The sequence below is a fragment of the Neoarius graeffei genome, chromosome 27, assembly GCF_027579695.1.
Source record: "Neoarius graeffei isolate fNeoGra1 chromosome 27, fNeoGra1.pri, whole genome shotgun sequence".
Lineage (NCBI taxonomy): Eukaryota > Metazoa > Chordata > Actinopteri > Siluriformes > Ariidae > Neoarius > Neoarius graeffei.
In genome coordinates this window covers 4,611,300-4,632,662 of record NC_083595.1, presented here as the reverse complement: position 1 = coordinate 4,632,662, position 21,363 = coordinate 4,611,300, and the positions used below count along the sequence as shown (strand labels likewise).

General features: G+C 42.4%; 1 protein-coding gene across 8 annotated transcripts in view; it reads right to left on the bottom strand.

The window, feature by feature from the left end:
• Positions 1-21,363, bottom strand: part of plcd4a (phospholipase C, delta 4a) — a 60,844-nt gene that overhangs the window by 36,763 nt on the left and 2,718 nt on the right. For all 8 annotated transcript variants that reach the window (XR_009651768.1, XR_009651769.1, XR_009651770.1 and 5 more), the window contains 8 exons: positions 20,101-20,151; positions 18,321-18,479; positions 13,397-13,625; positions 12,832-12,961; positions 5,980-6,211; positions 3,748-3,949; positions 3,511-3,655; positions 2,754-2,906 (listed from right to left, as the gene is read on the bottom strand). Coding sequence is in view for 5 of the 8 variants with exons in the window: in XM_060911830.1 (XP_060767813.1) it covers positions 2,754-2,906; positions 3,511-3,655; positions 3,748-3,949; positions 5,980-6,211; positions 12,832-12,961; positions 13,397-13,625; positions 18,321-18,479; positions 20,101-20,125 (1,275 nt within the window). In the remaining 3 variants the exon portion in view is untranslated. The remainder of the gene's footprint in view (positions 1-2,753; positions 2,907-3,510; positions 3,656-3,747; positions 3,950-5,979; positions 6,212-12,831; positions 12,962-13,396; positions 13,626-18,320; positions 18,480-20,100; positions 20,152-21,363) is intronic.

The window sequence follows — 21,363 nt, the reverse complement described above, 5'->3', positions numbered from 1 at the left end:
GTTGTGGCAGAGTTTTCTTACATACAGTATACATAGTCTTCGCTGCCGTCACTTTCAATCTGAGCCGACGTTGCGGCAGTCTTGATGTTCAGTGCACAGGCTGCTCATGTATACACTGTAGCCACTGCGGAAGGCTGTTCCGCCCATCGCGCTCCTGACCGCGCTCTCACTTTTCTAACCACTAGCACAGTGAGATGGATTAATGTTTCCCTTCTCTGCAGAAGACACGTCATTTTTGCTATTAAAAAAAGAGATGCATTGGGTTGTGTGTGTCGTTTCCCTGCCTGTACAATAGCGCTCATTTAGGCGAGTTGTTTTCTTGTTTTTAAAATGAAACAAATGTCGATTTATTGTATTCTTCCCCAGCAAGCTTAGGAACATCACTGCTCGAATATCTGCTAAACTATCATTTTAATGAGAGCACGGGTAGACAAACTAACATTTAAACATAACTTCGTTTTATTTAAGACCTTCCGTGTCAGCCCACTACGGGTCACCGCGGGGTGCAGCTGCACCACTGGTGCAGAAAGACCGCATGCTGCAGGATTTCCTCCCTATGAAGAGAGGACTAGCAGGGTCGGGAAATCCAACTTTCAGAGGCTCTTGCCGGCTTCTGATCACTTCCCTGGGAGAAATGTTTCCCGACTTCAGAACTTTGGCTGAAGTGGCGCTGGTTATTCCAGTCTCCAGTGTCGCAGCAGAGCGCGGGTTCAGCCTTCAGAATAAAATTAAAACGTCAATGAGAAGTCGTCTGTCCGAGGCAAAGACGCAAAATTTAATGACAGTTGCCTCGGCAGCAGTCTCCATTGACGACTCTGATTATGCACAAGCGAGCTGCCAATTTAAATCCATGCGGGCCAGAAGGAAGGTTCGAGCTCACGCAAACAGGTCAGATTAGATTGTCACTTAAATCGTTGTAGTGGACTGTTCATATTTGAACTGCAATTGTCTTGCTACTGTATGTTGTAAAATAACATTGTTCATATGCCCGTTAAGGCTCAACAGCCGCAACGTTTTTAGCGGAGGGAAAATGGGTTCACAAGTGACCGAACGTCAGAATCTCTGTTCATCTTTTTGCATCATAAATACATAAATAAATGATTAAATAATACAAGCTTGTTCTGTGAATTAATTTTTAAATGAAAATGAGTCCATGAAAACACAAGTTATTAAATATATAGCATTTATAGCCTATATACATCGTCATTTAAAAGTTAAAATAAAATGACAGATAATAATGGACAATGACGGAATTTTTACGACCCTGTCCGTCAAAATGACGGACAATGAAAAAGTCTAACGCAACCACTGATATCAACATCCTGGCACAAGCACGTGACGTAGCAATGTATCAAACCTTCACTCGAAGGATCTGAATGAGATGGGTCTGCATCATCAGGAGTTATCCGAGCCCAACTCTACCACTGCGCTTTGAATAAAATCTCATCTCATCTCATTATCTGTAGCCGCTTTATCCTGTTCTACAGGGTCGCAGGCAAGCTGGATCCTATCCCAGCTGACTACGGGTGAAAGGCGGGGTTCACCCTGGACAAGTCTCCAGGTCATCACAGGGCTGACACATAGACACAGACAACCATTCACACTCACATTCACACCTACGCTCAATTTAGAGTCACCAGTTAACCTAACCTGCATGTCTTTGGACTGTGGGGGAAACCGGAGCACCCGGAGGAAACCCACGCGGACACGGGGAGAACATGCAAACTCCGCACAGAAAGGCCCTCACCGGCCACGGGGCTCGAACCCGGACCTTCTTGCTGTGAGGCCACAGCGCTAACCACTACTGAATAAAATCGAAATATTAAAAAAATCTTTTTACCTCTTTTTAAAAAAAAATATGTTCAGTGCCGGGCGGCACGGTGGTGTAGTGGTTAGCGCTGTCACCTCACAGCAAGAAGGTCCGGGTTCGAGCCCCGGGGCCGGCGAGGGCCTTTCTGTGCGGAGTTTGCATGTTCTCCCCGTGTCCGCGTGGGTTTCCTCCGGGTGCTCCGGTTTCCCCCACAGTCCAAAGACATGCAGGTTAGGTTAACTGGTGACTCTAAATTGAGCGTAGGTGTGAATGTGAGTGTGAATGGTTGTCTGTGTCTATGTGTCAGCCCTGTGATGACCTGGCGACTTGTCCAGGGTGAACCCCGCCTTTCGCCCATAGTCAGCTGGGATAGGCTCCAGCTTGCTTGCGACCCTGTAGAAGGATAAAGCGGCTAGAGATAATGAGATGAGATGAGATGTTCAGTGCCGCCCATTTCACACACAAAGTCTGTCCCTTTCATGACATATGATTAGACTCATGAAATAAGCCTAACGTCTCCTCGTCTCTACGAACACAATCGGGTTTTCAAGCCACTCGTGTTACCTTCTGTGTTACGGCGTGACTTGAGAGCCTGATTGTGTTTGCAGAGAAGAGTTTCATGATCCTGGTAAACACTAATTATATGTTGTGAAAAGCACAAACAGAACATGCTGCGAATCACTGGCTGTGGTGTGCATAAAGTTTATACCACTTCACCTGATCAGTCAAGGTCTTTTGGAACAATCCCAGTATGTTTTGTGTGTGTGTGTACAATAATGCATGTGCGTTAATAATTCAGTGTGCTCCAGAGCAGAGCGAATCAGAGAAGGGAAAAATGAGTGCTGAGGTGTACAGCATGTGTACAGGAGAATGTGTTTCTGTTCCTTTTGTTCCATAAGCACCGTGCTCTGTGTGTGTGTGCGTGCGTGCGTGTGTGTGAGACCTCAGGTGAAGGCAAATCACAGCTGGTTTTGCCTCGCAGGGTGTTCCTCAGCAGTTTCTCTCCCAGGATGTGTGTGAGATGACGAGCCATGACTCTCTGCTGCTCCACATTGCAGTGGTTCTCGATGGAAAGGATTACTGGGTACTCAGACGCCTGCATATACACACACACACACACACACACACACACACACACACACACACACACACACATATAATATGCACACATATGGAAAATATGTGTGTGTGTGAGTGAATATAAGTTATGAAGAGAAAGGATACACCTGACAACACACACTAGCAGCCAGAGACCAGTTGGCAAGGATGTATCACTTTACATTCACTCACTCATACACACACACACACACACACACACACACACACACACACACACACACACACACAGGCGATGTGCCATGACACAAAGTTGAACTTTGCACTGGCACAGCAAGGCAGATGTGTGCAGGCGCGCACGCACACGCACACACACACACGTAATCCTATCTTTGAGTAGTATTTCCATCTACTTGTCTATTAACATCACTAAATGATGCTAACCCCGACCCCTAGCCTCAGTCATTATACACACTGGTCTAAGACCTCGGCCTCACCTCTGACCTCTAACTTATAACCTTAACCTCTGTAGCTAAAAGGAAAGAGCTTTTTTAAAAATTTAGTACCTGTGTGCACATACTAGACAAAGAGAGCGAGAGAGAGAGAGAGAGAGAGAGAGAGAGAGAGAGAGGTCTTTGACGTACTATGAAAGCATAGTTGCCCAGGACAGTGATGACGTCTTTGAAGAGAATCTTGGAGGTCAAAGTGTGTCCGTGGTAAACGATCGGTTCTCCATTCTGACCGTCCCAACAGTCCACTTCCACACAGCGACAGCCACGTTTCAGAGCCCTAACACACACACATACATTATAAAGAATAAAAAAAACGTTATAGAATGAAAAAGCTGGTCCTCGTAAGCGTAATGTGCAGCAGTGTGTAACCTGATGTATCCCTCAACACTGCTGTGTCCCCGTAGCTGGTCCTCCAGCAGGTAGGTGTTGTGGGAGGAGGAGATGAAGTAGTGGCACAGCGGCTGGCTCATGTCCTGGTAGAGCTGCTGCATGGCCGGGTTAAAGACTGAGCCTTCGGACGAGCCGAGATACATCAGAAAGCCGTCAATAGTCATCGCCTGACGTTGTTTCGCTGTTCAGTGGAGGATTAATGCGTTGTTAGAAATAAATACAGCACTATATACAGGTGTTTAAACAACTAATAGGAGGAATAATGTGTTAGAAATAGCTAGAGACAGGCTCCTAAGTAGTGCCAAGCCCTATCGCTGGGAGACGGTGCCATAGACATCCACGGCTTGGGCGAAGAGAGCAAAACTGGCTGTGCTCTCTGGTTAGGAGGGATGATACTACTCTGTCAATCACAAACCAATCCTGGGCATCTGTGAGTTCATATCACCATTATGTAATGTATATACACAAAATCTTTATGTATTAATCATGGGTCTACAGTGGTGCTTGAAAGTTTGTGAACCCTTTCGAATTTTCTCTATTTCTGCATAAATATGACCTAAAACAGCATCAGATTTTCACACAAGTCCTAAAAGTAGATAAAGAGAACCCAGTTAAACAAATGAGACAAAAATATTATACTTGGTCATTTATTTATTGAGGAAAATGATCCAATATTACATATCTGTGAGTGGCAAAAGTATGTGAACCTCTAGGATTAGCAGTTAATTTGAAGGTGAAATTAGAGTCAGGTGTTTTCAATCAATGGGATGACAATCAGGTGTGAGTGGGCACCCTGTTTTATTTAAAGAACAGGGATCTATCAAAGTCTGATCTTCACAACACGTTTGTGGAAGTGTATCATGGCACAAACAAAGGAGATTTCTGAGGACCTCAGAAAAAGCGTTGTTGATGCTCATCAGGCTGGAAAAGGTTACAAAACCATCTCTAAAGAGTTTGGACTCCACCAATCCACAGTCAGACAGACTGTGTACAAATGGAGGAAATTCAAGACCATTGTTACCCTCCCCAGGAGTGGTCGACCAACAAAGATCACTCCAAGAGCAAGGCGTGTAATAGTCGGCGAGGTCACAAAGGACCCCAGGGTAACTTCTAAGCAACTGAAGGCCTCTCTCACATTGGCTAATGTTCATGAGTCCACCATCAGGAGAACACTGAACAACAATGGTGTGCATGACAGGGTTGCAAGGAGAAAGCCACTGCTCTCCAAAAAGAACATTGCTGCTCATCTGCATTTTGCTAAAGACCACATGAACAAGCCAGAAGGCTATTGGAAAAACGTTTTGTGGACGGAGACCAAAATGGAACTTTTTGGTTTAAATGAGGAGCGCTATGTTCGGAGAAAGGAAAGCATTGCATTCCAGCATAAGAACCTTATCCCATCTGTGAAACATGGTGGTGGTAGTATCATGGTTTGGGCCTGTTTTGCTGCATCTGGGCCAGGACGGCTTGCCATCATTGATGGAACAATGAATTCTGAATTATACCAGCGAATTCTAAAGGAAAATTTCAGGACATCTGTCCATGAACTGAATCTCAAGAGAAGGTGGGTCATGCAGCAAGACAACGACCCTAAGCACACAAGTCGTTCTACCAAAGAATGGTTAAAGAAGAATAAAGTTAATGTTTTGGAATGGCCAAGTCAAAGTCCTGACCTTAATCCAATGGAAATGTTGTGGAAGGACCTGAAGCGAGCAGTTCATGTGAGGAAACCCACCAACATCCCAGAGTTGAAGCTGTTCTGTACGGAGGAACGGGCTAAAATTCCTCCAAGCCGGTGTGCAGGACTGATCAACAGTTACCGCAAACGTTTAGTTGCAGTTATTGCTGCACAAGGGGGTCACACCAGATACTGAAAGCAAAGGCTCACATACTTTTGCCACTCACAGATATGTAATATTGGATCATTTTCCTCAATAAATAAATGACCAAGTATAATATTTTTGTCTCATTTGTTGAACTGGGTTCTCTTTATCTACTTTTAGGACTTGTGTGAAAATCTTATGATGGTTTAGGTCATATTTATGCAGAAATATAGAAAAGTTGAAAGGGTTCACAAACTTTCAAGCAAAAAAAATTCATCAAACTGACCCAGTCCTGCAAATAAATACACAGAATCTGTTTAAAAATGCTAAAAGGTACCAACGTGCAGAAAATAAATGAATAATGGGGGGTGTTTTTGGGTCAGGGTACCTGCTTCAGAGGGTTCATAGCGCTGGATGAGCTCAATGGCGTGCCGCTGTGTGTCGCCCTGCTCCAGTTGCCCCTCCTGCAGGAACTCCTCCAGTTCCTGCACCGAGAGCGTCTGTCCGTCTGTGGAGAAATCCCGGAAGATGGTGAGGACCTCCTCCCTCTGCGTCAGCATCTTATAGAACAGCACAAACTCATCGTCTTCCAGAGTGCCCGACTCTGACTTATCCGCCATCTACAGACACATGAAGGCACACACTTTAGTGAAAATAAATTCTGCTGAAGGACAGCGAAGGTAAAAAAAATAAAATAAAGTTACATAAATATATTCAAAGGATTATGACTGATTATGTCAGCAGGTATTAGTAATATCTACGTGAAACTATTAGCTTTTAACTTCTAATGGCAATCACGTTTGTGCATTATTACTGACCTTGACAGACAAAATGTTGATGTACAAATAGCTAGCTGTCTAGCTAGGTCTACTATATTCAGTATTTTAGCGAACTGCTTGGCTTCTTACTTTATTTACCTCGTTAGCTCCTAATTATTGTAATCTTGCCTTTGTGCACCACCACAATGGATCTGAAAAGAAGTAATCAAGATGTGATTAAAATGTAGGCGTTTGGCTTTAATTGGCTTGTTTCCTCATTATTTCATGATAAATTAAGGAGATAAAAGGTCTGGAGTTCATTCCAAGTGTTGAATTTAGATTTGGCAGCTGTTCATGGGAACTCTCAATATGTGATCCAAAGAGGTGTCGATGCAAGTGAAGGAGGCCATCATCATTAGGCTTAAAAAAAACAAACCACACACACACACAAAACTTTAGGAGTGGCCAAATCAACAATTTGGTTCATTCTTAAAAAGAAGGAACGCACTGACGAGCTCAGCAACAAACAAAGGTCTGGAAGACCATGGAAGATAACTTAAGTGGATGATCACACATTTCTTTCCTTGGTGAAGAAAAACCCCTTCACACCATCCAGCCAAGTCAAGAACACTCTCGAGGAGGTAGGTCTTTCATTGTCAAAGTCTACAATCAAGGGATGCCTTCATGAATGTCAATACCTCAAGATACAAACCACTGGTAATGATCAAGTACAGAAAGGCCAAATTAGACTTTGCTAGAAAGAGTTGCCAGTTCTGGAACAACATTTTTTGGACAGATGAAACCAAGATTAACTTGTGCCAGAATGATGGGTAGAGAAGAGTATGGAAGAGGAAAGGAAGGACTCATGACCCAAAGCGCACCTGATCATCTGTCAAACATGGCGGACATGGGCGTGTACGGCTGCTACTGGAACTGGGTCACTGGTGTTTATTAACGATGTGACTGCTGATAGAAGCAGCAGGATGAATTCTTAAGTGTATAGAGCTTCACTTTCTGCTCAGATTCAGACAAATGCTGCAAAACTGATAGGACGGGGCTTCACAGTACAGATGGATAACGTCCCAAAACATACAAAGAAACCAACCCAAGAGCTTCTTAAGGCAAAGAAATGGAATGGCCGAGTCACTCAACCCAATCGAGAATGCTTTACACTAAAGACAAAACTGAAGGCAGAAAGAAGCACAAACAAGCAGCAACTGAAGGCAGCTGCAGTAAAGACCTGGCAAAGCATCTCAAGGAAGGAAATTCAACATTTGTGATATCCAGGGATTCCAGACTTCACGAGGTCACTGACTGCAAAGAATCTGCATCCAAGTTTTTAAAATGATGTTTATATTTATAATTAGGTATAATTAGGCCTCACAACCGACTAGTGGCCTAGTGGTAGCGTGTCCGCCTCTCGATCGGGAGACCGTGAGTTCTATTCACGGTCGGGTCATACCAAAAACCATCATAAAAATGGTACCTACTGCCATCTGGCAAGGCACGCTGCAATACAGATGTGCATGGGGAGTTAAACTCTCGTGGTTACCAGAGGACTAGCCCCCCACTGTAACCCTAGCTATGTAATAGGCGAGAGGCCGAGGGCTATGGAAACGGAGATCGGCGCCGCCCGATGCGCCACATACAGAGTTGGGCCTGGTTAGTACTTGAGTGGGAGACTGCTTAGGAATACCAGGTACTGTAAGGCGTGGGAAGGAGGAAGGATAATTAGGCCTCTGAAAATAGAGAGACTATGTAAAAATGGCTGTAATTCCTAAATGGTTAGCACGATATTTTTGTTTAAACCTCCTGAATTGAAGCTGAAAATCTACACTTCAATAACAAATTGATCGTTTCATTCCAAATCCATAGTGGTGGTGGTGTACAGAGGCAAAATTACGAAAATTGTGTCTCTGCCCAAATACTTATAGACCCGACTGTAATATTTATACAAGAGTGGGTTATACAAAAGTGTTTTTCTTTTTACTTTCAATTTCAAAGCAGCTAGCTACTTCGTTAAGGATGCTGTTGGCTGCGTGCTTAATGTTACACATGCACACCAGACGACGAGCAGATAGTCGTGTTGCTAATTTCTCTAATACTGTTTATCATAACAGTGATGTCATACAGTGGTGCTTGAAAGTTTGTGAACCCTTTAGAATTTTCTGTATTTCTGCATAAATATGACCTAAAACATCATCAGATTTTCACACAAGTCCTAAAAGTAGATAAAGAGAACCCAGTTAAACAAATTAGACAAAAATATTATACTCTGTCATTTATTTATTGAGGAAAATGATCCTGTATTACATATCTGTGAGTGGCAAAAGTATGTGAACCTGTAGGATTAGCAGTTAATTTGAAGGTGAAATTAGAGTCAGGTGTTTTCAATCAATGGGATGACAATCAGGTGTGAGTGGGCACCCTGTTTTATTTAAAGAACAGGGATCTATCAAAGTCTGAGCTTCACAACACATGTTTGTGGAAGTGTATCATGGCACGAACAAAGGAGATTTCTGAGGACCTCAGAAAAAGCGTTGTTGATGCTCATCAGGCTGGAAAAGGTTACAAAACCATCTCTAAAGAGTAACTTTGGACTCCACCAATCCACAGTCAGACAGATTGTGTACAAATGGAGGAAATTCTAGACCATTGTTACCCTCCCCAGGAGTGGTCGACCAACAAAGATCACTCCAAGAGCAAGGCAAGGCAAGTTTATTTATATAGCACATTTCATACACAATGGCAGTTCAATGTGCTTTACAGAAGTAAAATCAAAAACAGTAAACAATCGAGAAATAAAATTACATAAAATAATTTTATTTTTATTCTAAAACAATTAATTAAAAGAATTAAAAGAATTAAAAGAAAATAATAAGAATTAAACAATAGTAGAAATAAAATAAAATGCCAAAAAGGAAAAAAAAAACCCAGCAAAATAAAATAGAATAAAGTAAATTTAAAACATGCAGAGAAAGTAAAGATTATAAAAAATGCAAAGAAGACAATATTAATTATTTAACAGAAAGCATCTGAAAACAGCTTGGTCTTTAACCTAGATTTGAAACTGCCAACAGCAGGAGCATTTTTAATGTCCTCTGGCAGTTGGTTCCATAGCTGCACTGCATAGTAGCTGAAAGCTGCTTCACCACACTTTGTTTTAACAACTGGTTTTAATAGTAAATTTTTCTGTTGCAATCTGGTAGATCTGATTGGGTTAGGCTGCTGCAACATATCAGAGAGGTAATTGGGCCCTGTACCATTTAGAGATTTGTACACCAGCAGCAATGCTTTAAAAAGTCAATTCTGTAGCTTACTGGAAGCCAGTGAAGGGACCTTAGAATTGGAGTAATGTGTTCTGTTCTTTTTGTTCGTGTGAGAACCCTCGCCGCTGCATTTTGAACCAGCTGAAGTCTTTTTTGGCAAGCCTGTGAAAAGGCCATTGCAGTAATCAACCCTACTAGAGATGAAGGCATGTATTAGTTTTTCCAGATCATTTTTTGACATAAGTCCTCTTAGTTTGGAAATGTTTTTTAGGTGATAAAATGCCGTTTTAGTGATTGCTTTCATGTGACTGTCAAAGTTTAGCTCGCTGTCAATGAAAACACCAAGATTTTTAACCATTTCTTTAGTTTTAATCCCTTTTGTGTCAAGAATAGTGGTAATCCTGAGTCTTTCATCTTTTTTTCCAAATAGAATTACTTCTGTTTTATCTGTGTTCAGCTGAAGAAAACTTTGTGACATCCAGTTGTTGATTTGGTCGATACACTGGTAGAGACATTCAAGGGGGGCATAATCATTAGGTGATAGAGCAAAATACATTTGGGTGTCATCTGCATAGCAGTGATACAAAATTGAATTTTTATTGATAATTTGCCCAAGTGGGAGCATATAAAGGTTGAAAAGTAATGGTCCAAGAATCGACCCCTGGGGGACACCACAGGTCAAGGGCATTGACGTTGAGGAACAATTTCCCATGGTAACAAAGAAGCTTCTATCTTTTAAGTATGATTTTAACCAATTGATAACTTTACCAGTCAATCCAACCCAGTGTTCAAGTCGATATAACAGTATGTTGTGATCAACAGTATCAAAAGCTGCACTGAGGTCCAGTAACACCAGGACCGATGTTTTTGCCTGCATCAGTATTAAGACGTATGTAATTTATAACTTTAATCAGCGCTGTTTCAGTGCTATGATTGGCACGAAATCCTGACTGAAAATTATCAAAATGGCTGTTTGATATCAAGAAGGCAGTTAATTGATTGAAGACAATTTTTTCCAGGATTTTCCCGATGAATGGTAGATTTGATATTGGCCTGTAGTTATTTAAAACTGAAGGATCCAGATTATTTTTTTTAAGAAGGGGCTTTACAACGGCTTTTTTTAGGGACACAGGAACAACGCCAGTCTCCAAGGATGTATTCATAATTTGAAGCACATCTGTAATTATAAGATGAAGAACAGACTTAAAAAAGTCGGTGGGCAGAATGTCCAGTTCAGATGTTGAGGAACTGAGATTTTGTACAGTTTTTTTCAAGAGTCTCATAATCAATTAAACAAAATTCTGACATTGTATTGAAGTTATCTATCTGTGTCATTGGTGATTGCAGTTTTTCAATTTTTTGCAACTGAGATATATTATGAGAAATATTCTGCCGTATTTTATCAATTTTACCTTTGAAGAAGGATGCAAACTCATTGCATGTATTTACTGAGAGAAGTTCAGGTGCTAATTGTGGTGGGGGATTAGTTAGCTTCTCTACTGTTGAAAATAGCACACGGGCATTGTTCATATTCCTGTTTATGATGTTGGAGAAGAAAGACTGTCTTGCTTTATGAATTTCATAATTATAATTACAAAGCATCTCTTTATGGATTTGATAATGGATGTGAAGTTTAGATTTGCGCCATTTTCTTTCAGTCTTTCTACATTCTCTCTTTAGCAGTTTAACAGTCGGGTACTGCTTCCATGGTGCTTTCTGCTTATCATTGACTCTTTTTATTTTGAATGGAGCAATATCATCCATAATTTGGATCATATTTAAATTAAAAAATTCGAGTAAATCATCTCTGACATTTTGGTTGAGTTCTGAGAGAGAGCTTGCTCAAAAAGAGCACATGTGTTGTCTTTTATGACTCTCCTGCCTATAGTCGTTGAGCTATTCTGAATGTGAGGAGACATAGAAACTTCAAAGAAAACACAGAAATGATCAGATAAGGCCAGGTCAACAACAGCATAAGAAACAGTAAGACCCTTTGTGATGACGAGGTCAAGAGTATGACCACGAGAGTGGGTCGGTCCCTGTACATGTTGTACCAGGTTAAAGTTATCAATAATTGCAAGTAGTGGCGTAAAAGCAAGTAGTGCAAGTAGTGGCGTAAAAGCAAGGCGTGTAATAGTCGGCGAGGTCACAAAGGACCCCAGGGTAACTTCTAAGCAACTGAAGGCTTCTCTCATATTGGCTAATGTTCATGAGTCCACCATCAGGAGAACACTGAACAACAATGGTGTGCATGGCAGGGTTGCAAGGAGAAAGCCACTGCTCTCCAAAAAGAACATTGCTGCTCGTCTGCAGTTTGCTAAAGATCACGTGGACAAGCCAGAAGGCTATTGGAAAAATGTTTTTGTGGACGGATGAGACCAAAATAGAACTTTTTGGTTTAAATGAGAAGCGTTATGTTTGGAGAAAGGAACACACTGCATTCCAGCATAAGAACCTTATCCCATCTGTGAAACATGGTGGTGGTAGTATCATGGTTTGGGCCTGTTTTGCTGCATCTGGGCCAGGACGGCTTGCCATCATTGATGGAACAATGAATTCTGAATTATACCAGCGAATTCTAAAGGAAAATGTCAGAACATCTATCCATGAACTGAATCTCAAGAGAAGGTGGGTCATGCAGCAAGACAACGACCCTAAGCACACAAGTCGTTCTACCAAAGAATGGTTAAAGAAGAATAAAGTTAATGTTTTGGAATGGCCAAGTCAAAGTCCTGACCTTAATCCAATGGAAATGTTGTGGAAGAACCTGAAGCGAGCAGTTCATGTGAGGAAACCCACCAACATCCCAGAGTTGAAGCTGTTCTGTACGGAGGAACGGGCTAAAATTCCTCCAAGCCGGTGTGCAGGACTGATCAACAGTTACCGCAAACGTTTAGTTGCAGTTATTGCTGCACAAGGGGGTCACACCAGATACTGAAAGCAAAGGTTCACATACTTTTGCCACTCACAGATATGTAATATTGGATCATTTTCCTCAATAAATAAATGACCAAGTATAATATTTTTTTTGTCTCATTTGTTTAACTGGGTTCTCTTTATCTACTTTTAGGACTTGTGTGAAAATCTGATGATGTTTTAGGTCATATTTATGCAGAAATATAGAAAATTCTAAAGGGTTCACAAACTTTCAAGCACCACTGTACCTTCCGATTTGACCACTGCATGTTACAGAGCTTTGTTGTTGTTTGTTACCATAAAGAGGCGCAGTGCGTGGTGCTCGTTCATGTCCACGTTCATCATCTTCAGCAAGTCTCTGACCTCCTTAAAGTTCATCCTGCCATCTCCGTTCTTATCCGCCTTCTTGAACCAGTCACAGATCCACCTGGGCGTCATGGTTAAGACACAACACACACACGTGCTGTTGGAAAAAACGTTGTGTAATTATGTACCTTTGTGTACAGCAAGTTTGTGAGGGATACGTTAATGTGCTTCCAGCATACTGGCTCTAAAATTGCTTATTTGGTGTTTTCTAGTTTAGTGTTTGTCCTGTTAGTGTTGCTGGAGTTCAGCTCTGTTTCTGAAACTAAAGCCTTTGATACAGCCCTGTTCCTAGTATGATATACAAGAATGCCAAGTTCCATATCTGATTTTTCATGTTTTGCTAGCACCAAGCGAACAGTATTATTGGGCAGTAAGTGCTGGAGTAGCACACATGCCATATGAACACTGACAAGTGGATGTATTCCATTCAGGCCTAATGCTAAAATTAGAAGATAATCTCACAACCTCTACTTTACTGAATGTTTTTGAAGGATACTGGTCCAACTTTTCCCTCTGGTCCATATTCTCCAGGTTTTTGATGAGTTTGCGTACTCCGTTCACCCATGACTGTGCCTCCTCTGCCGACTCAGCCACCAGGTCCAGGTTGCCACGGCGACCGCGAAACACCAGCGTGAAACAACGATCAGGTGGGAACTCATCTGCGATGCTGAGCAGAACTTCAGACTGGTGACCCTCTCGAACAGCCTCTACATCACTGATGGAGACTACACATACACACATACACACACACACACACACACACACACACACACAACATTACGATCTGGCTGTGTGTCAATCTTTCCACCAAGATTCCAGAATCTCAGTAGGAAATGAGCGATACAGGGTCTGAGAACTCTCCTGAAGAAGAACTCAACAGTTCTTGGACTGGTTCCTTGATTGTTTTTCTTGGTTGTGTGAATATGACATCATGGAATAAATGGAAACACATTTTTCGCATTGAAGTCACATGACATAAAGAGCAAATGGAAACGCTACCTTTATGAAAAAAGAGTGCTCTCTGAGAGCTATCGTGAGAAGAGAAACCTAGCTTTAATCACACATCACTTAATGGAAACACACACCATTCACAAGTGTGTTTTGTCGAAATTTTTTAAATATCGCTTCTATTGTGCGCAAAACGAAAACTGAGTCCTAGCTCCTGTCATACTGAAGAAAACTTGCGTATCACAATGTCAAGACAGAAAAATCAGACAATAGAATTAAGAAGCAAGGAATCAGGGAATAGTTTAAAGGTACAGCCAATCATTTTTTAGAAGCATTTTTTTGTTATTTTTCTTGAAATTCTCTTTACATCCTGACAGCAGTGAAGAAATCAAATGCTCTGATAATAAAAAGGAAAAAAAAGCCATCATCTGTAAAAAGCCTGTCTAATCATTTGATTTGGTCTGAATGAAATGATTGGATGGCCTCCCTGCCTGTCTACCTTCCTGTCTACCTGCATGCGCGTGCTCATTGCACGTGACCGAATGCTTCCACAAGGCTAGGCCAAAGCTACTGCTAAAGCTACTAAACTAGTCACACAAGAATAGCAGAGGAAAGGCAGGCTGTAAAATTTCCTGTTACACCTAAAATTATACCCACAACAGTTTGCAGTGTGAAACAAAGCAAGAAAAAAACGACTGAAGTAGAAAAGGTGATCAGAATTATGGTTAATACGAGTTGCTGACTTGGAAGTTGTACATCAACGTCTCTCAACTTGTAATTTCGAGTGGGAACTTTGGAAATAATTTTGCTACCCGAGTTGGGATGAAGGCGGCACGGTGGTGTAGTGGTTAGCGCTGTCGCCTCACAGCAAGAAGGTCCTGGGTTCGAGCCCCGTGGCCGGCGAGGGCCTTTCTGTGTGGAGTTTGCATGTTCTCCCCGTGTCCGCGTGGGTTTCCTCCGGGTGCTCCGGTTTCCCCCACAGTCCAAAGACATGCAGGTTAGGTTAACTGGTGACTCTAAATTGAGCGTAGGTGTGAGTGTGAATGGTTGTCTGTGTCTATGTGTCAGCCCTGTGATGACCTGGCGACTTGTCCAGGGTGAACCCCGCCTTTCGCCCATAGTCAGCTGGGATAGGCTCCAGCTTGCCTGCGACCCTGTAGAAGGATAAAGCGGCTAGAGATAATGAGATGAGATGAGTTGGGATGACCTTCAGTCAGATTACTCGATAATAGTTAAGGATAACGTCTGCTGTTTATTGTGATATGTAGTACGTTGTAAAGCGATGAGGACCTTCGTGACATATTCAGCTGAGAATCAGAAGGGTGGAAATGGGTGATGAAATGAGTGAAGATATTACTCTGGAAAAATTTGATCTGTTTTCATAATGTGATTACTTCAGTATGTACAAATAGTGTACAAATGTGACTCACATCATTATAAAGCACCAGTTCTGCACTTTCTTGTGATGTGTGTTTGAACTGTATGCAGATTGTAACTATGATTAAACTTGACTTAAGTTCAAGATAATTTTTCTCGCAAATAGTTCATCGCATAGACAAGCACCTGGCATCGCTGGAAAGATCAAGTCATGCAGTTTCATGTGACATGAATCACCTCGCTCTGATTAATACTTCGTGACTGTCAGTATGGCTTTTCAACAATGGTGAAAACTGAGGGAGTTATCTGTTTTGTTTTTTGAGGGAATTTTCTGAGTTGGATATGACAATGTGCTATGCTTCTCTCCCCAGGCGCTCTCTCTCTCTCTCTCTCTCTCTCTCTCTCCCCCTCTCATGGACTCTTTATTCTGCAGGCAAGTGACCATTCATGTGTTTTGGAGGTGTGGCTTTAGAGGGAGAGCAAAAGGGAGGGGTGGGATTTTCGGTTGGATAATTTCAAAAGCTAGCTTGTTGCTGATTTCTCCCAAATCACCTGCTTGCTCAACTTCATTTTTGGAAAGCCAGCAGCTAAAGGAACACAATTTGTCCACATTTCTCTTACTGTTATTTTACTTTGTCTTCCTTCTTCACTTGTTTCCTCTTTACCTGCCCCAGCTTCCTCACCATGTTCCTTTTTACCTGCCCTGATTTCTTCACTTGTCTCTTCTTTGTCTGTTCCAGTATCCTCACCCGTTTCCTCTTTCCCTGACCCAGTATCCTCACCTGTTTCCTCCTTACCTGACCCAGTATCCTCATCTGTTTCCTCCTTACCTAACCTAGTATCCTCACCCGTTTCCTGTTTCCCTGACCTAGTATCCTCACCTGTTTCCTCCTTACCTGACCCAGTATCCTCACCTGTTTCCTCCTTACCTAACCCAGTATCCTCACCTGTTTCCTCCTTACCTAACCTAGTATCCTCACCTGTTTCCTCTTTCCCTGACCTAGTATCCTCACCTGTTTCCTCCTTACCTGACCCAGTATCCTCACCTGTTTCCTCCTTACCTGACCCAGTATCCTCACCTGTTTCCTCCTTACCTGACCCAGTATCCTCACCTGTTTCCTCCTTACCTGACCCAGTATCCTCAACTGTTTCCTCCTTACCTAACTTAGTATCCTCACCCGTTTCCTCTTTCCCTGACCCAGTATCCTCACCTGTTTCCTCTTTCCCTGACCCAGTATCCTTACCTGTTTCCTCTTTCCCTGACCCAGTATCCTCACCCGTTTCCTCTTTCCCTGACCCAGTATCCTCAGTTGTTTCCTCTTTCCCTGACCCAGTATCCTCACCCGTTTCCTCTTTCCCTGACCCAGTATCCTCAGTTGTTTCCTCCTTACCTGACCCAGTATCCTCACCTGTTTCCTCCTTACCTAACCTAGTATCCTCACCCGTTTCCTCCTTACCTAACCTAGTATCCTCACCCGTTTCCTCTTTCCCTGACCTAGTATCCTCACCTGTTTCCTCCTTACCTAACCTAGTATCCTCACCCGTTTCCTCTTTCCCTGACCTAGTATCCTCACCTGTTTCCTCCTTACCTGACCCAGTATCCTCACCTGTTTCCTCTTTCCCTGACCCAGTATCCTTACCTGTTTCCTCTTTCCCTGACCCAGTATCCTCACCCGTTTCCTCTTTCCCTGACCTAGTATCCTCACCTGTTTCCTCCTTACCTGACCCAGTATCCTCACCTGTTTCCTCCTTACCTGACCCAGTATCCTCACCTGTTTCCTCCTTACCTGACCCAGTATCCTCACCTGTTTCCTCCTTACCTGACCCAGTATCCTCACCTGTTTCCTCCTTACCTGACCCAGTATCCTCAACTGTTTCCTCCTTACCTAACTTAGTATCCTCACCCGTTTCCTCTTTCCCTGACCCAGTATCCTCACCTGTTTCCTCTTTCCCTGACCCAGTATCCTTACCTGTTTCCTCTTTCCCTGACCCAGTATCCTCACCCGTTTCCTCTTTCCCTGACCTAGTATCCTCAGTTGTTTCCTCCTTACCTGACCCAGTATCCTCACCTGTTTCCTCCTTACCTAACCTAGTATCCTCACCCGTTTCCTCCTTACCTAACCTAGTATCCTCACCCGTTTCCTCTTTCCCTGACCTAGTATCCTCACCTGTTTCCTCCTTACCTGACCTAGTATCCTCACCCGTTTCCTCTTTCCCTGACCTAGTATCCTCACCTGTTTCCTCCTTACCTGACCCAGTATCCTCACCCGTTTCCTCTTTCCCTGACCCAGTATCCTCACACGTTTCCTCCTTACCTGACCTAGTATCCTCACCTGTTTCCTCTTTCCCTGACCCAGTATCCTCACCTGTTTCCTGTTTCCCTGACCAAGTATCCTCACCTGCTTCCGTCTTACCTGACCTAGTATCCTCACCTGTTTCCTCTTTCCCTGACCAAGTATACTCTCCTGTTTCCTCTTTCCCTGACCCAGTATCCTCACCTGTTTCCTCCTTACCTGACCCAGTATCCTCACCTGTTTCCTTTTTCCCTGACCCAGTATCCTCACCTGTTTCCTCCTTACCTGACCCAGTATCCTTACCTGTTTCCTCTTTCCCTGACCCAGTATCCTCACCCGTTTCCTCCTTACCTGACCCAGTATCCTTACCTGTTTCCTCTTTCCCTGACCCAGTATCCTCACACGTTTCCTCCTTACCTGACCCAGTATCCTCACCTGTTTCCTCTTTCCCTGACCTAGTATCCTCACTTGTTTCCTCTTTCCCTGACCCAGTATCCTCACCTGTTTCCTCCTTACCTGACCCAGTATCCTCAATTGTTTCCTCTTTCCCTGACCCAGTATCCTCACCTGTTTCCTCCTTACCTGACCCAGTATCTTCACCTGTTTACTCTTCACCTGTTCTATCTTCCTAACCTGTCTCCTATTTACCTCTACTTACTTCCTCACCGATGTGAATTTGATTTTCATCCCCAATCTATTCCTTCGCACAGGTATACAGTACAGTAAACCTAATCTGAAGCTGGTGTGTACGGAGTGAAAGGCTCATACTGAAGGAGTTTTTCCCCGGCCAGCTGAGCTTACACGTGGACTGGGCATTGCCCGCCTTTTTGCTCTTGTACCAGATGGTGGTGCAGTCGTCCTGCAGGCGGAAATAGCGCTGCTTCTTCCAGGTGCGTGACTTCACCTTCCGCATCAGAGAGCCCACCTGCATGGACTGCAGGTCAGTGTCCGCCTGGGCCCCTGCAACACCATGTTACATTTAGGTTAAAATGTAGGTAGGTTATATTACATCGATAATCAGAATAGTTTCCAGATGATTATCTATATATACTGTGTGTGTGTATATATATATATATATATATATATATATATATATATATATATATATATATATATATATATATATATATAAATTCAGACAGAAATAAATTAATTAATTATTAAGTTGTGAAGGCTTATTGGTATCCAATGTCATATAAGGAAGCACCACTAGGTGGAGTCGCATTAGCCTGCCTGATTGTGAACCACCAAGAAGTGAGCAAGGTAACTTCAGCTACATTCACATAATAAGCCTCATTAATCAATTCCGAGTTTTTGCTCAGATTGGACCTGTATCTAACTGTAATGCGTACATTGATACAATTTTGCACAATTCATCTGTCACCAACAACAAAAAACATCATATTTGTGAGACGAATGATGGTATTAAAACTGATTAAATGGACATCTCATCTCATTATCTCTAGCCGCTTTATCCTTCTACAGGGTTGCAGGCAAGCTGGAGCCTATCCCAGCTGACTACGGGCGAAAGGCGGGGTACACCCTGGACAAGTCGCCAGGTCATCACAGGGCTGACACATAGACACAGACAACCATTCACATTCACACCTACGGTCAATTTAGAGTCACCAGTTAACCTAACCTGCATGTCTTTGGACTGTGGGGGAAACTGGAGCACCCGGAGGAAACCCACGCGGACACAGGGAGAACATGCAAACTCCACACAGAAAGGCCCTCGCCGGCCCCGGGGCTCGAACCCAGGACCTTCTTGCTGTGAGGCGACAGCGCTAACCACTACACCACCATTAAATGGACATGCTAGTCGCTAATGTATGCATCACATTTTGCTCTGGAGGACAAACAGTTCATCAGCTGTACATGATCAGGTCACGTGTTCACACAGCCTTGAAAATATCAGATCTGTCACATTAAGGCAAAAAAACAGATTTGAGTCAATTCAGCCTGAAAATATGAATGTAGCCTTCATAATAACTATACGAGGCCTATAGATGTTATATCGCCCCTTGTCGTCTCTAAAAGCTACAATTCCAGACGACATGAAACGGAAGGTGAACTGAATGAACTGGAAAGTGCACATTTTAGGCATCTAATTTAAATATCGGCTGATTTTAATACATAAATGTCTCAAAATCATATCGATAAAATAACAGCAATCAATAATTGCTATATTTTTTAATATCTTATGGCATCCCTATATACAGTGTATGGAGAAAATTAAGATTGCTAACATGTTAACTGTTCTGTGAACAATCATGCATAATCACTGTGTATAATATTGTTTAATCACTGCTCTAAATAGACACGGATTTCCCGGCACATCTGTGTGAACGTTCACAATAACACACATTGGTAATGAAAGGTGTAAATTTACAGAAGCGTATTTATGCTTATGCTGCAATTTTCATCTCGTCTAATATTTGCCTCACAAATGATTGAAAGTAAGATGAAAATGAAATCTCTTGCTTCTGCTCGTTAATACCCTCTGAGTCAAGACTGAACGTCCTGGTGGGAAGAATGAATGTGCAGTGAAATTGCAAGTTTATTGTACAAATGAACTTACGGAGGAAACTCTGTGTAGCCGCCATCTACTGCTGTGTCACACTTCAGCGGTCTGCCACAGAAAGATGCAAAGACAACAAATAAATATCAGTAAATATTGAAAACCACCTATACAGGCAGCTATTATTAATTATAACCATGATTTCTCCTTACTTAAAATCGAATCGCAATATACAGGCATGTCTACATGTCGATATTGAAATATCATGCATGCATTTTCACATCACAATAACTGACATTAAAGTGTAGCTCTATTTTACAATTAACCTCCAAAGAAGTTAGTCATCCTTCTCAGAAAAGAGCTCTGAGGAATTTTCCTAAAGGAGAACTGAATGTTTCCTGGACAGGTTCTTTTTCTGTGTTCCCACCACACACTTCAAGTACTGCTAGGTAAATGAAGGACCTTAAAAGGTGCCAGAAACTAAAAATGTCACTGGTTGGTCTGGTAGAGGTGTGTATGAAGTTGAATAAACATGGCAAGAAGATAGGCAATCTCACTATTCCATATACCAAACATACTGCTTCTGAGGAACTCTGGTTTGAGCACTGCGAGAAAAATGCTGGATTTGAAAAGTGCCAGGTTTAAAGGTTGTCACCAATTAGCGACGTTTAATTTTGCAGAATCTACAGTTCTCCAACAGTTTGCAGAAAAGACTCTGAAGAAGGAACTGAAAAGATTCCAGGAGCTAAAATTCTCATTGGTTTTTCTGGTGAAAACATGCATGAAGTTTGAGAAACATAGCAGCTGTATATGTGAGCACACAAACCCAGAGAGGTGGAGTGTGTGTGTGTGTGTGTGTAGGGATCTGAGTGCTGCATTGTTGTATAGTGAGTCTGTCAGCATGATGAAGCTCAGCTGTTGATCCTCTTACATCAGCTCTTATTGTGTTACACAAAGTTCAGACTTTCCTCCCTGTAAAAAGTGCATCATCAGCAACACAGTTCAGGCTTAAATCCACCAGAACTCAAAAATACAGCTACAGTCCTGCGGATACTGGAGACCAAAAATGGCTTAAAAATAATGAAATGAAATGTTTCGACATTAAAAAAAAATACTATAAACAGTAATCAGTAAGCTAGAATAAATGAAACAAAGTCAGTATTTGGTGTGAGACGACCCTTTGCTTTAAAAAAAATATTCATCTCAAGTCCAGTGAGTGCAGTTTTATGCGGAAATGATCTGTAGGTTTTACTGAGCATCTTCCAGAACCAGCCCCAGTTCTTCTGGACACTTTCACTGTCACACTCACTTCTTCATTTTGCA